Below are 16,528 nucleotides of genomic sequence, written 5' to 3'. Positions count from 1 at the left end.
TGGCCGTTATCTTGAGGTCGGACATTTTGTATCTAGCTCGATTGTTTTAAATAAGATCATATAATATATTAAACTGGGCTAGAATGTTAAGAGAAATACAAATGTCTTTGTTGCTATAAGTTTATAATTGAATTGCATAATGAAATGGTACATTGATATGAGTTCGTTTGTTCCTTATTTTTTTATTCGTATCATTTTGATCAAACTTGGAAGTCAAGAAAAACTAATGAACGCTATTGTGTACTGAACAGGTGGATGCTTATGAAGGATTATCTTCTAACTCGATTTTTGTCTCGAATAATCTAATGGAGAAAACACCATCCGTCTTCCATCAGTTCCTTAAGGTTTTTGATCGTGTTATCTCAATTCCATTTTGTCTGCCTTCGTTATAATATCTTGTGCCTATGAGATATAATCCAATTGTTTCTCACACTAAACGCGCAAGATAAACTAGTGTGAGAGCACAGTACTAATATTTATTCCCATACTAACAAAGAAATCCAACAAACATGATAGAATCTGATGGTATCAATTGCGCACAAATATACACAAATACAAAAAGCACTACAAAGAAAACGGACTAAACTAGGTCCCCAAACCAAGCAAAATATACATATTCATCATTACATTCACGTATAATCTCATGCAAGAATGACGAATGCTGCAGTCAACAACCTTGTGTCGAAAATAACTGCGTTTGTTTCTCTTCAAATGTTAGACCATGTTTGATCAATTCACCACATTCCTATTTACAACATTGTCAAGTTGATTATACCATTCATTAGCAGCTACCTATGACGTTCTTACTAGCGTACAATAAGTTTAACTGGCTTGCATTTTATCAAACAAATACGGTTGTTAAGAAATCTCGGAACCAACGAACTCATACCAATGTAACATTTCATTAAGTCTTCCAAATATAAACGTATGGCAACAAAGACTTCGCCATTGTATTTCTCTTAAAATTGTAACCCAGTTTGATATATTAAATGACCCCCTTCTTATTTAAAACAATCGAGCAAGATACAAGATGACTGACTTCAAGGTGGCGGTCATGACAAGCCTAGTCTCTGACAGATGTCTGCTTCCTCCCGATGTCTATTTATATATCCTTGTTTTCCACTTTTCAGCCATTTTACAAACATACTGAAATTTTCAGACTTGAAACATATTCTGGCGTATTCTGATAAATCAGATTTTTGGTCTCTTTGACCGTCGTTAGGGACGGAAGCATTTTAAATTTTGCTTACTGTCGTTTCCGAATGATCACCACTTCACTGCCAAGTTTGATAAACAAAGTCGATTTCGATGTCGAAAGGTTTACTTGTAAGAGTTACTTATAAAATACAGAAAATGTTACCTTATTCAACACCGCTGCAACATAAAATGTTCCATTTATCAGCTCTGTCATTTCCTCTTGAAGTTCAATAGGATATATGTTGGTTTGTGGGATATCGTCAACAGATGAATTACATGCAACCAAAACAAAATAATTCCTGAAAAAGTTTACGTAATTAATATTATTGCAATTCAACTAAAATAGTAGAATATGATTACGTATATGTGTATGTTTAAGGCGGTGTCGGTCACAATTTGCTTCACAAAATCATACAAAGAAATAACAAGTACACGAGACATTTGAAAGCAAAATGCAATCCATCTATGATAATAATGAAATAAAATATTTCAGTTTAATATACCTCGATCATATCCTTTAGGCTAATGGAAGCGGATAATAATAATGTATTACCTAAGTAAACTTCATTCCCGGAGAACACAGTATACCACTACTAGTAGTCATATAATGTACCACAAATAATACTGAAAATTACAGTAAATAAAAGAGACACCCATGTGCAAAATTTAAGGACGAAAGTATAACACCCTGTGTCACTGTCGAGTGTCATAGATTGATGAAACAGGGTCGATGGGATTTAAGTCATGGGATCAGGCAAGGCAATCCAATTGCCGAATATTGTTCCTTTCAAAAGCACCAACTGCAATATTCGATAATGTCACGTATTGTCATCCATAAAGAAGAAGTTTAAGACGACTGCACCTCTTAAAAAAGCACTTGGAGAAGGAGTACAGTATCACAATAACATTGACAGATGAATGTATCGCATTCAAAAAATTGGGAAGTCGTTATATCCATTCAAAAATATGCCTTCTCACACAAAAACATCGGACCACCAAACAGATCATGTTCAATAATATTTCTTTGTTTATTGGGTATTCTTTATCTCTCGCCAGAAAATTACTACTCAAATCTGCTTTTATTGGATCACAGAACGCGACCCTATTCCTCTTCGGTTAAGTTTTCATGTTATTGGTACTACTGCAGACGTGTCGAAGGTGAATGTGTGTCAACGAAATGCGACACAATGGTCGTCGGACAAAGATACTACTCCGTGCAGTCGAAATACTGCTGTGAATTGTTGAGTTGATAGACTTGCACTCCTTGATGCCCGTCCCTTACTGCCTCTTCCACAATATAGCGGTCATTTGCTGCTATAATTGACTGTGGTCGACTATCAATTCCTTCTCGCATCATTGCCTGTGTTTCAGAATGTTTCTAATGCATGCGAATTAATGCTGTGGGCAATACCATATTCCCTGGCCAAGTTTCCTGACTATTCTTTCCCGTATGAATGTCTCCGGAGCATGTTATTGTGCAACACTAATAGAATGCACACAACTGTCTGACTGACACACACTATCTTGTTTTATTCATTCAACTGCGTCGTGTTTGGGAGTACCACAAGCATATAAATCACATTTTTATCAAAAATTAGTGCCAGTATTCTTGTCTTATGGCTTAGATCGTAATAATCGAAAATCTATTTCCAAACAAAAGAAAGGCATTAGAGACGTCATTCAGTGATAGAACTTTCTTCTATGTTGCGTGGGGTCGTGACGGCTGAACATTTGCTGCTGACGCCTCCATTGCACTATTATAATGCATTCATTCATTCTGATGCGTGGTGTATCTTGTTCGCTCCCAGGTTCTGATGGACAAACATCGTTTGCGTGAGTATTTTCGTCGTTCTAGCGTGTCCTCCCACTTTCTTCAGTCCATCATTCCTATCCATCTCATTATCACTGTCTCCCTTAGTCTCGGGGTTTAAATATGGGATGTTAAACTAAGAAAAGCAAACAATTAAAGCAGTATATGCATGATAATATTACTTTTGCTTCTAAAGCTATTTTTTCTATTTATATAATAATGGTCATTCTCTTAGCGTCTTTATACTTACATATCTACATTTATTCTTGCACAGATTAAGAATGCCTATGGGAACAGTATAAATATAATGTTTTTCTTTTAATCAAAAATCATTTCTAATAATGTAATTTCTTAGACTTTATGCACATCTCTAAACGTGCAAGTTGAAAATTTAGACTAGAATAAACATATGTAATATAGTGAATTTTGGATAAATCACATTCTAGCACCTTCAAAATCAGAGAGTGTCCACTTTAATAGGTTTATATTAACGATTGGATTTGGTATGTACTCTAGTAGGCATGTTTAAAAGACAGAGAACGCGACATGGAGTAGAGTTGCATAGTGTAGGTTAAGCCACCGAGAGACTCTTGTGCTGTTTTCAGTTGTTACTCGCAGTACAATAGAAATATTTTAAATCTTAATTACCTAAATCAACAGTAATATTAAGAGTAATTATTGTTACTTAGATTTGTTACCTTAAGTTAGCATCAGATTATCTTAGTTTATGGAAGCTAGATCACTTAGTTCAAGATTGTGAAAGACGATTAAATTCAAGCGAATTATATTTAGGTTAGGTTAGCTCCGTTCAAATCATTTAGGTATATACTTCACTCTATTAAATTAGTTTATAGGTTAGATAAGTTTAAGTTGAATAAATACCATATTTATACAATCATTTTCTTCTTGTAAGTTAAAATGAATTTGAAGCTACATTCAACTAACTAGATAAGGAGAGTTAGAATACTACTTTATAATAGAACGTCTATGTTGATTATGAATTATGAATTAGTAATCGATTTTTAGTAAGATAACATTGCACGATTATAAAAGTTATCTTTGAGCACGGACAAAATAAATTTGTACAAAAGTTGTGGAAAGGTAATTGATTGGTTCAAAATTACTTTTTTTATACACACTCCGTGCTGAAGAAATGGCGACTACAGAAAAAGGATTCCGTATGAACATGGATAAAAACACATTTTTTCTCCTGCTGTAACCGTAAGAAAAAGACAGGAAATAAACTCCAAAACCAAATCGTTTGAAAACTATCATATTACCATAATTGGTTAAGAACTACTTAGGAACTAGCATGCACTCTGTCTAAATATCCATGTTCCATAATGCTTAGTGTTTGAATTTTATAAAGAATGTTTGGTTGTTAGGTTAATTATGGTTAACACCACTTTTCAGATATATAACAAAGGATATATATAAGAGAAGAGGTACTTTTAAAACTCGAATATGAACTACTATTTTGTTAAGTTCCTCACGGAGAATCGAACCGTGAACTAGATGCATAGAAAGCACTTGTGTTAACGACCATTTACACATAACTTTAATACCAAACTTTCTTAGCTTGCTCAGTTTTCTTTCTAGCTTTTTTTTTTTTTTTTTTTTTTTTTTTTTTTGCTGGAAGTGTTGGTGTGTAATTAGTTATGATTAAAATATTCAAATAATACATGTTTTTTTCTTTTCTACAATATTGAAAATTTCAATAACTTTTAATCATATTCCCAAAAATTACGGTAATATTAGCATTAGCTATTAGCATTACTCAATGAGATTATACAATGGTACCGTGTAGTAGGACCACTTATAGTCAGTAGATTTTCGGAACATATTTGATAAAATTTTGAAGTAGCATGAATTTATTAATATGTATGCTATTATAAACGTATTATACAAAGCTTTGGAACAATAATTGGGCAAACTTACCCACTACCAAATTAAAACAACTTTGCTAAGTTTGTTTCATAAATATTATTTTAATTTCTTTTCATTAACTAATAATATTTTCTCTTTTATTCTATTTTTGTCTGTATTGTGGTTGAATTTTCTCTACTTTTTAAGAATAGAATTTGACAGACAGTAAAAATTTTAAAGATTACCTGAGGAGATCGTCATACATCGTAAGAGGTTGGAACCTTAATTCATAGGCAGAATTTGAATCTTCAACAGGTTTAATATTAGAAGGTGGTTCCAACGAAGGTACAGGAGGTTTCGTGACTGCTTCAACTTGTTCTGCCGGTCCCATTGTAGTAGTCTTTGCTGACACACTGATTGTATATTTGGAAGCAGGATTCAAGTCAGTAAACTAAAAGAAAATTATATATGTATCATATACTGCACATACTAAGGAAGGTCAAAATTCAATTCGCGTAATCGAAATATCATATTTATATCTGATGTTAAATCATTTTTTTTTAAATGTAACCACAAGGTTGACTGAATCACATTTACGATGTTACAAACTGTGTATATGTTCAGGAAACACGCTAGAGTATACAGTCATTCAAACGAGACTGTATGTTGTTAAACAGGGTCAGGGGCATCATTAGGAATACTCATTGCGAGTGGGCTCTCTTTAACAGTTTAAATTGGGACATTCTGTACATGTAGCAGCTAAATCAAGTGACATTTCTGTTTCGTATTTCCAAATCAATAAATGTTTTTTGCAAATCAAAGGTTCGACACTTTTTGAAAATACCACGTATATATAAACGGACCTTCTGCCAAATTCAAAATTTATAAGGAAATAACGCCGCTGCTTACACAGCAATATTGAAACTAGAAGCAATTAATGTCTACAACTTCAAATTTCTATATAGGAATGAAAGCCGGTACTGAACATATTCTTTAGACATTATATTCATATCAAGATATCACTTTACGTTATTTTCTACCCATTTTGCTCTATGAGGATCAATCTCGGAATCGGAAGTTACAATGGATTTCAATTATTTCTCGTTTCAATGAAGGGATAAGGACAGAGAAGGCCTTTATTCTTTCAGTACTGACACCATATCAGGAAACTGTTTTACACTACCTTTACCAGTTTTGATCCGATATTTGTCGAACAACGGCCAAGCTGATGTGCATAGCTATTGCAGGAGATTTCCAATATTTATGCATAACATCAGTTGAAGGTGCAAGAAGATAGTCAGATTAACGCAAACGACTTTCTTCGTGGATAGAAACGACTATCAAAATGCACAATAATTAGAGGCAAATTCTGACCAAATAGTTACACTTACCGTTGATTGACAAGAAAGCATATGTGTAATAATTTAACACTTCACTATTTTTTTATCACTGAAGTACTACAAAATTATAACTCATTATAATACATATACTAAACTAAACAGAGTACATTTTATGCGAGTTTATAAGTAAATCTTTAATCATAAATGATAATTCTTAATTATGTTTATAATTATGCTTACACAGTGGTAGAAAAATTTAACCTCGTACCTCATATTCATAAAATGGTCTTTCAGTTTGAACCAAGTACTCCTTTATTGGAAAATAAGCACAACAGTTGGAAACATTGTAAGAGTCTATTTCTTCCAAGTTTAGAAGATAAGACCGAATAATTCCATTAGCCAAGTCTGGATGATTCCACATAATTTTCAAAGAGGTTGAGTCTGTGGAAACCAACTGCACATTTCTTGGTTTACTTGGTGCTAAAAATGGAACAATCATTGAAGAATATATTAATATTTTATAATGTCTACTCTTTGTTCGGTATAGTGTGTTATCATTTCTTTATATGTCAGCAGAATGTTTATTGTATTAAAGTTCCAAGAAAACTGCACCTGAAAATTTTAAAGTAAGCAAGATATCTTATACCAGGGTATTCCATAAGTTCCTCCCCCCCCCCACGCACCATGTGAAAAATGAAATCGCAAGTGAATAGTATAGAAGAGACTTTACTTCGCAAAATACAAATCATTGTGCTCTGTAGTGGGTACTAATTTTTCTGCCAACTTATAAATGCCCTTTGTTTACCGCTCTTTGGGCTTCGAGTCTAGGAACATTTGTATCATATGCCGTATATCATCCTCATTGCCGGACCTTTTACCACAAAGGAAGTGCTCCTGTGCACGGCATAGGTGGTCATTTGAAGGTGCTGAGTTAGAAGTGTATGCCGGATATGATAACACTTCAACATTTTCAAAGTTACGGAATTTCCCTTAAGTGACACGTGACTAATAGTGTAGAGCATTCTTCTGCTGTACCAAAATATGGGTTGATTACAATATGTGTGTTTTCGTGATACAATTTGACAGTTTGATTCCAGTTGTTCACAGTACAGTTCAGTGTTCACACCTCGACGATGAGAATAAGTTCTCAGTGCACATATGACCTTGAAAATTGACCCTCATTAAGCTTCACGTTATGTTAAAACAGCTCTTATTTAACCGTGGATCCTGACCTAGTGTCTTACGTCACAACTCGTTTAATAAAAGGCTAATCAATCGGATTAATCAACAGTATTTTGCACTTCCACCTGCATTGTACTTGCTCGTGAGTGAGATTATGCCGAACGATTCGACATACTGTGCACACCTTGGCAACGGTGGACAATGTCCATTGTATGCTTCATTTTGAGATACCCATTTCGGTAGCCAACGTATGGATGCTGGTGCACGGATTCGCCTCCACAGTTCGGCGTACAGTCTCCATGTTAATGAGGCGGATCATTCTGAAAAGTCTTTTTCTGAGCCCAGAGTAACATCTTCGAATTTTGTTTTACCCGCAGTTTGTTGTATCATAACTCAAGGCATGTTCCCTTTTGCCAGACAAATGTTTCGTGCTGCTTCACGGGTTGAGTGTCTCAATTGAAACTCATACAGCAGAAGTTGACGAATCAATATTCTTTGTCGTTTCATATTTCAGACCAGAAGATTATATGCCAAAAGTCTCAAACCGGCCATTAATGGATACCTACCAGGGAAAGGTTTCCTCTGTACATTGATATATTGGTTGCTATGTTCCATTTAACACTGTTTCCAGAGGTGTCCAAAGTCCATATTCTGACATGGATAGATCATGGAACACCTGGTATTTCTTTTTTTTTAAAAAAAAAAAAAAAAGTAGCCAATATTAAGTATTTTGAATTTAAATTTGAATTTTTGAAGAAATATAGGAATGGTTTGCATAATGCGGTTAGTTGCTTCCAAGAAACACGCGCAATATGCAAAATAACTTAGCGCGAGATCTTTTTACAGTACATCTAGGAAATAGAGACATATTACCATAAAAGGATCAAGTAGTTGTAATATTTTGTTCTCATATAGGTCCAGCCCGTTAAGATTCCAAATTTGTAATGTCTTAACCCTTGTACGTTTACTGTGGTGCGCCTGAAACCTATGGCGTTTCTAACTTCCGGACTTTTTTCCAGTTTATCGATTATAGTTTCTCATCAATATATCTTAAAGGGAAAATTACGACTTACAATTATATTGTATTAAACTTGCTACAACTTTTGTATGCGAAATGTTTTTGTAGCACCATCATGTAAAGACTTAAACATCATCAATGTTATAAACTTTCTTAAATATAATTCTTTTTTAAACATTTTGTCATAAGACTGATTTTATTGTTACGCAACAAACAAAGATAATTTAATAGCACCTGTTTATTACTCAAAGTACACCCCTACTACGTCAATAGAACGAGTGACAATTTCACACAACAAGTAGAATGTCCTCTGCAACTCAGTTTGTTGTGTGCTCTGTAATGCTGTTGTTACAGCTGCTTGGATATCTTCAACATTGTCAAAACGTCGTACTTTTAATGGTAACATCAGTTTAGAAAACGGAAATATACACAGTGTGACATATTTGGAGAACAGGAGGGTGCTCCAGCAAACACACTTGATTTTTGACCAACAAGTAGTGCCCGGTGAGCGGATGCATTATCATGGATAAGAAACCAGCTACCTGGACCTGAGTATTCAGGCCGAACACGACGAATTCTCTTCTTGAAACCCTCCAAAACACTTAAATAAACCTGTGCATTCACTATGTGACTTGCTGGTATAAATTCATGGTGAATGATACCCTTACTGTCGTAGAAACACATGACCATTGTCTTGACCTTTTAATTCTGAAGTCAAAATTTCTTTCCTTTTCGAGATCCTGGGGACGTTTCTTCGGCAGCCACTTTTAGTAGCTGGAAAATAACGATAACACCAATAGTCATCTTTCGCAACAATAAAAAGTACGAAAGTTTTGTTTCTCCGGGCCGTTGCCAAGATGTCACGGGCGTAAGCAATACGCTCTTGTTTTTGTTCCTCAAACAATGTGTGTGGTACAATCAGCGATGCGATCTTCTTGCCCAAATCTTCCACTAAGATCTTACGAATTGTTTCCCTGTTGACACCAAACTCATCTACCATCGTTCGTACAGTCACTCTACCATCTTCTTGCACACGTTCACGAATCTTTACAGTGAGTTCTTCGTTACAAACAGACATTGGACGACCCGGCCGTGGTTAATTTTCAATCGATTCCACATCACGTTTAAAACGTTAAATCCATCGGAAGACCTGTGGACGAAAAAATGAAATGAAATCTTTAAGTTTTACGTCCCACGTTTATGCTGTTAGGCTAATAGAGACGGTGATGATGAGAGATGAGTGAAATGGTGGAATGAAGAAAGTGGGAGGAAACGGGTGAACCCCGAGAAAACTCACGAGCAGAGTGTTTGTCCACCTTAAAGTCCACACGGAGCGAGCTGGGATCGAACCAGGGACCCCAAGCACATGAGGTGAACGCTCTACCACTGAGCCACCGCGCCCTCTGATCTGTGGACGAGAGATACATGTATCCCCATAGACTCTTCACATCAAATCAACAGTCTCTGTGGCACTTTTACACAGTTGAACACAGAATTTGGTATTCGCTCTCTGCTCCATGCTGCTAGCGTGACGAGGGCCTCTCAGTGACTGCTGATAATGGTGTATTTACCGTCATGTTTCGAGTGCGACAACGGTGTTCACAGATTGTAGAGGAGTGATTACTGTTTCGAACGCACATATTGGCTTTCACTGTTTCATCACAATAAAATCAGCCTCATTACTAAATTGGAGGTGTATTTCACAAGAAGTCTTTTGGGGAGCTGAAACCAGGGTACACATCTGGCTCTCATACTCAATGGCCATCTTATAAGTCGAATTCAGACATTCCAAGGATCTGACAACGAAGCAGCCATCACTATTTTATTGTATTAATTTATTCACTCGCAATTTAACGTTACAATAACCCATGTATTCCGATCTCGTATTTCAACGTAACTGGTGCTGACCAAAAGAGTGTTGAAGGGAGGCGTATGGCAGAGCACAACACCAGCTAGCTTCGATCCTTACTTTCCTCTTTTTGTTCTTACACACTACTCTTTTTCATACATTCACACACAACTTTTTGGAATACAGAAGTGTTTAACAATGTTTATACTTAAGTTGAGTAATAAATAATACAAAAGTCAATTAATATGCAAAACAATATGAGAGATATTCGAAATTTCGATTTTTTTGAAAGCTGTATAACTGCTTTCCTTTTACGCTTTGACAATAATTTACAGTATGATATTAAACATGCATCAAATTTTATGCTCTAAAACGTTTATTTATCCAACACGTTTATTCTTGAATACACATCTTTTATTCAAGACGTTTTTCTCTTCTGTATACTGTTATGGATATATATATATACATAAGGATAAATCAAAAAGTAAGGTGAAATTGCCTGTCAAACCCATAGTATTGTATGTAGCTAATTAATTCTTTTCCATGTTACAGGTAAATTGGTAATAGAAGTGTGACGGCTTGTACAACATTCTATGTCCACCCGTCTGGTGCTGAGAGCAACTCAAAGATGGCGCAACGACTGGAACATTACACCAAGGAGGAAGTGCGCGATGTCATTCGTTTTTCTGGGCCAAGGGAACAAAACCATGTGATATTCGTCGAGAATTGGTGCAGGTCTACGGAGATAGTGTTATGTCGCTGAAACAAGTGTACGTGTGGTGTAACGCTTTGCAAGTGGTAGGAGTACTGTCACAGATGATGGCAGAAGTGGCAGACCATCAACGTCCATCACCGACACGAATGTGGCTGTCGTCGATGCCATGATTCGTGAAGACAGAAGAGTGCGGTTGCAGGACATTGCCAATGAATTGAATATCTCTTATGGTTCCGTAAGCGGTATCGTCCATGACCAACTGGTCTTCACAAAAGTGTGTGCGCGCTGGGTACCCAAGCTTCTGAGTAACGAACACAAAAACCAGCGAATGGGCATTTCCCGGAATCACCTCACACGTTATGCCGACGAAGGAAATTCATTCCTTCATCACATCATAACGGGCGTTGAAACTCCGATACCTTTATGGACACCTGAATCCAAACGTCAGAGCATGACATGGAAACATCCATCGTCACAACAGGCCAAGAAATGCAAGACAATAGCATCTGCCCAGAAAACAATGCCTACTGTCTTTTGGGACCGTCTCGGTGTTATTCATGTTGAATTTCTGGAAAAGGGTACGACCATTAATGCAGACACCTACTGGACAGGCTGAAAGCAGCCATACGGCAGAAACGGCGCGGGGCACTCCGAGAGGGCGTGTTGTTACTGCATGATAACGCACGTCCACATACAGCCGAACGGACCCGTACACACCTCCACGGGTTCAAGTGGGAAATTCTCGATCACCCTCCGTATAGCCCTGATTTAGCCCCGTCGGATTGCCATTTGTTCGGCCCCCTGAAGCAACATCTCCGTGGGCAGCGTTTCCAGACACTGACAGAGGCACAACAGGCTACACGTACCTGGTTAGGAAATCTGGAACCACATTTCTTTGAACAGGGCATGGATGATTTGGTGCCAAGTTGAAATAAATGTTTAGACAACTACGGTTCCTTCTTCGAATAATAGTGTGATACGATACTTCAAACATAGTAAAGCTTCATCGACGTATCTCTGTACGCTTTTCTGTAAATCAACAATTCACCTTACTTTTTGATTCAGCCTTGTATATATATATATAAAATCCAAAACTGAACAAAGAGTTTCTAAAAAGTACTATTTTAAAGAAAATTTGTAATATTGATGATGTGTTATTCTTTACATAATGGTTCTTTAAAAGCACTTCGCACACAAAAGTTGTAACAAGTTTAATACTCTACAATATTTTAAATCATAATTTTTCCTTTAAGATGTATTGGTGGAAAACAAATTGATCGAAAAACCTAATAAAAGATGTTCAGACATTACAAATGCTATAGGTTTCTGGCGCGCCACAGTAAATGTACAAGGGTTAAGATGGCACAAATTTAGATTTTTAATTACGGAACGGAACTATTTGACATACCGGAAAATTAGGACTACTTGACCTTTAGAAACATAAAGCTCCTTTTACAATCTCTATTCCTTGGATTAAATGTGTTTAAATTGATTTTTTAACAAAATTTTGGGACAATAAACATATGTAGAAACGAACAAAAACTAATAAATAATATAGAACATTCATATAAATACGTTTCAAAAGGTAAAATAAAATGTATTTTTCAAACTTTAAATAAGAAACTAGATTTTTCAGTTTTATGTTCCATGGATATGTGGGGAACGGATGAGCGTAATGGAAGAAGAACATGAATTTAATGTTATTTACTACAAAATCACATGATCTGGGATAAACCCAACGATCCCTTGCTCAAGAGGTGAGGGTTTGACGGTTAAGCCACCATGTGTCATTCTTCAACTGAAGTTAACATCACCATATCACAAGCCAGTGTTCTATATAAGCTATGTGTCTGATTTATTGCTATTATTGGGTTAGTTCATTTCAGAATTTTGTAATTGGCAATCTTAACCCAGTGTGTACCAGTGACATCCATGTGAATGCCAAGAAAACGTATCCCTTTTTAAAAGTCGTATTAATCCTAGAGATGATGAAATTTGTTAGTATATTCAGAGCAAGACTTACTTCTACTATTTCTTCTTAGGTGACAACACCTTACTGACAAAAAAAGGGGTTGTCTCAGTAGATGGCAGGGCTAAGGAAGCACTTAATTACAACACACATGTGTCTCTTTTGACAATAAACAATTAGCAACTTCGAGATCTATTTCGAGATGGGAAAAGGAGAAACTTTGCCTTTAACCTCTGGTCAATGTTGCCAACTTGAAACAGCAAAGAATTCCTTCAGAACATCAGAATTTCTCTTTCTCAGTCCAAATGTCCCACAATGCAAATGATTGTTTCCATCAGTAAAGGAATGCTCTCCTCTCTCGTCCCAATAACTATGCCCTATATAACGCTCTAGACAGTCTTTTAGCAGTAAATGAAACCGGTATTACCTCACGTACATAGAAAAATGACACCTGGTACTCAAGAGGTTAATATTAGTTGGTAAATATGTGCAATTCTTAAAACTGCCTTACGCAATGTATTTTTGTATTGTCTAATCACGAGTAACTAATGTTATTTAAGAATTGAGTTCTTCTTAGTTTTGTTACCTTTACATGTAGAGAATAAGAACTACTGATTATTTTACAAATACGCATCTTGAAAAGAAGGGTTGTCCTAATTAATCCTAGGTGGTGCTGTCAAAATTCTTAAATTCGAAAGAAAAACTTATAACAAAAATGCATGTAATTTCTTGCAATATTTAGTTTTTCCACACTTCATGCACAAAACTGTAAACTAACATAGAAGTCTCAAATTATAACTTTGTTTAAATAAATCTGAAAACACTAGTTTGTGCTTGCAAAATCAATCTTAAATCATGTTTCATTCATACCAATCTTTGAGTACTACCAGTAAAACTTTAGAAAACTGGAGTTATATCTTATGATTTTACTATATGAACATCAATAATCTATTACACAGATAGGGCAAATATAAGGATGCTTAAAACTGATTACAGTGTTCTTGGACTTGGAAGCTGGGATTCTAATTTTATGTCTATGATGTAACTGCACTGACTTTAACAGTTTTCTGAAACCAACTTATATATATATATAAAAGATAAAATATGGTGCTGTACCTTCTTCTTTGGTGATACCTATAACTGAACTTTCCTCACCATCTTCAGGAAATTCCACGTTTCTAGCTCGGACCTGAAAATAAAATTTCACTCGTAAGCAGTTTTACCAATATGGAGTTATATCTTTGACCTTAACGTAGATTTTGTACGTCGTGCCCATCTGATGATTCTATCAAATTTTCCAATAGTTGTGCATCACAAACTACCATCAAGGTGCAATCTTCTAATACCCATCCATATTTTGGGAACTACAAGTTCTTGGATTCATCTTGAAAGAATTTGGAAGTGCACCAAATATTTTCACATTCGAAGCTAAATGTAAACTACCTCCAACCAAGTGTGTCTAGCAATGATTCAGTTGAATAATTACAATTCCTTTCAACTCATGTGTGAAAGGACACTATGAATCTAGTAAAGGGAACGAAAAATTAGGAAAATCGATATTGTTTCAGCTGACATCTACCTATTATTTAAACTCTTACTTGACACATTTTCCTTGTCAGAAAAGTAACAAATCAAAAATATCTTTGATTTTTCTTTCTACGTCCCTTAATAGCATATATGTCCGGGTACAGACGATACAGGTTTTATTTATGGTGGAAACTCGTGAGGTTCAGATTAGTGTCTTTTACATCCTCGATGCTGAAAATGAATATTAATTTCCAAACCATTCAATGAATGCACATGTATTCAACCGTGAGTCAAAGCCAGGCTTACCCTAGGAAAGGTAAGAATGCTCATTCTTTTTTATTCACTAGATAGTTTTGTATTACGCAAAAGTGATGAAAAATGACTGGAAGCTCTCAAAATGTGGGTGTGGAGAAGAATTGAGAGAGTTAGGTGGGTCGAATGGAAAACGAATGAGACAGTGTTAGAAGTTGTGGGGGAGAATATTTTAGTTATTATTAAGAGGAGAAAGAGAAGCTGGTTGGGACATTGCCTAAGAAGAAATTGTATCATGAGAGACTTGCTACTGGGTATGGTGACAGGAAAGAGAGGGAGGGGGCCGAAAGAGGTTACTAAATTACTGAACGAATAATATTCAATTAATTGAATATTGTAATAAAATAACAATCATTACGCAAACTTTTAATCCATTCTTGTTTCAAATTTCAAAACGTATAGCACTACATTTTAAACATGATTAGATATCGATCTAAAATTATACTGTATTCTCCACGTGTGTGTTGTATACAAGTATGAGTATAAAATGTATATATTCATTTAATAAGTTGATTTAACATGCCAATATCTCTTAACCATTGGTCGTTAATCAAGTCCTACTAACTCCATGATGTACATCGTAAATTGCTGATTTAGAAATAATACGCAATTTCATTTTAATAAAAAGTACACTTTCACTTTTCACGGTTTCACAAATTTCAATATCTTCTATGTGTTCTGCCTAATAACAAGTGGTTTAAAGAAACTGTAACATGTGTAAAGTAATAATAATAATAATAATAATAATAATAATAATAATAATAATAATAATAATAATAATAATAATAATAATAATAATAATAATAATAATAATAATAATAATTTACAGATGATATGGCGCTTGTTACAAAATCTGAAGAGAGAATCAATAAGGTGTTAGAAAACTTGAGGAAGGTCTGGGAAGAATCTGGGATGAAAATAAATGTTAGCAAGACAAAAGCCATGGTGATTGGAACGAAGGGGTCGTTGTCAAATATAGAAGTACAAGACGAGAAAATAAAATAGGTGACTACTACTCGATACCTGGGTAGTATTATTAATAGTGATATGAAATGTGAACGTGAAATAAACGCAAACACACGAATGGCGAAAAAAGCCTTTAGGAAAAAAGAAAATACTATTTTGTGGGACCTTGAATAAAGAGTTAAGAAAAATACTCATAAAATGCTTCGTGTGAAGTATTGTACTGTGTCGGTCAGAAACATGGACATTACACAAAAATGATTATAAACGACTGGAAGCTTTTGAAATATGAGTGTGGAGAAGAATGGAGAGAGTTAGATGAGTCGAGTGGAAAACGAATGAGAGAAATAGTGGAGAAAAAGAACAATTTTAAATGTTATTAAGAAGAGTAAGAGAAACTGGTTGGGATATTGGATAAGAAGGAACTGTATCATGAGGGGCGTGTTAGAGGGTATGGTGGCAGGAAAGTGAGGGAGGGGCCAAGGAGACTATAATTAATGGATGATATCAAAATTGAAAAATCGTACGTGAAGACGAAGAAGCTAGTGAGAGACTGTGGAACATGGAAGCTTCTCAGTTGTAGCAAGTGACCTACCAATAATGACAGAAAACCTATGATTCAAGACAGCGTATCAATTTATTTCATTTATTTAGAAAAAAAAAGTTAAGAAGTAGAAAGCATTTCCGTTTTTATGTAAGTAATATCCTTATATTTACTCTTAATTTTATCCTCTTCTAGAACTTGTTCACTGACTTCACTGACAGAACCATCTCGTTGCT

At 35.3% G+C, this 16,528-nt stretch overlaps 1 protein-coding gene across 1 annotated transcript in view; it reads right to left on the bottom strand.

Moving 5' to 3' along the window:
• LOC145673197 (phosphatidylinositol phosphatase PTPRQ-like) overlaps window positions 1-16,528 on the bottom strand; it is a 55,069-nt gene that overhangs the window by 1,774 nt on the left and 36,767 nt on the right. The window contains exons 8-11 of the mRNA XM_081742668.1: window positions 14,063-14,135; window positions 6,482-6,693; window positions 5,119-5,324; window positions 1,361-1,496 (exon numbers count right to left, since the gene is read on the bottom strand). Of these exons, the coding sequence (XP_081598794.1) occupies window positions 1,361-1,496; window positions 5,119-5,324; window positions 6,482-6,693; window positions 14,063-14,135 (627 nt within the window). The remainder of the gene's footprint in view (window positions 1-1,360; window positions 1,497-5,118; window positions 5,325-6,481; window positions 6,694-14,062; window positions 14,136-16,528) is intronic.

The sequence above is a fragment of the Thermobia domestica genome, chromosome 16 (assembly GCF_964235325.1).
Source record: "Thermobia domestica chromosome 16, izTheDome1.hap1.1, whole genome shotgun sequence".
Lineage (NCBI taxonomy): Eukaryota > Metazoa > Arthropoda > Insecta > Zygentoma > Lepismatidae > Thermobia > Thermobia domestica.
This window is presented reverse-complemented; position numbering and strand designations above follow the sequence as displayed.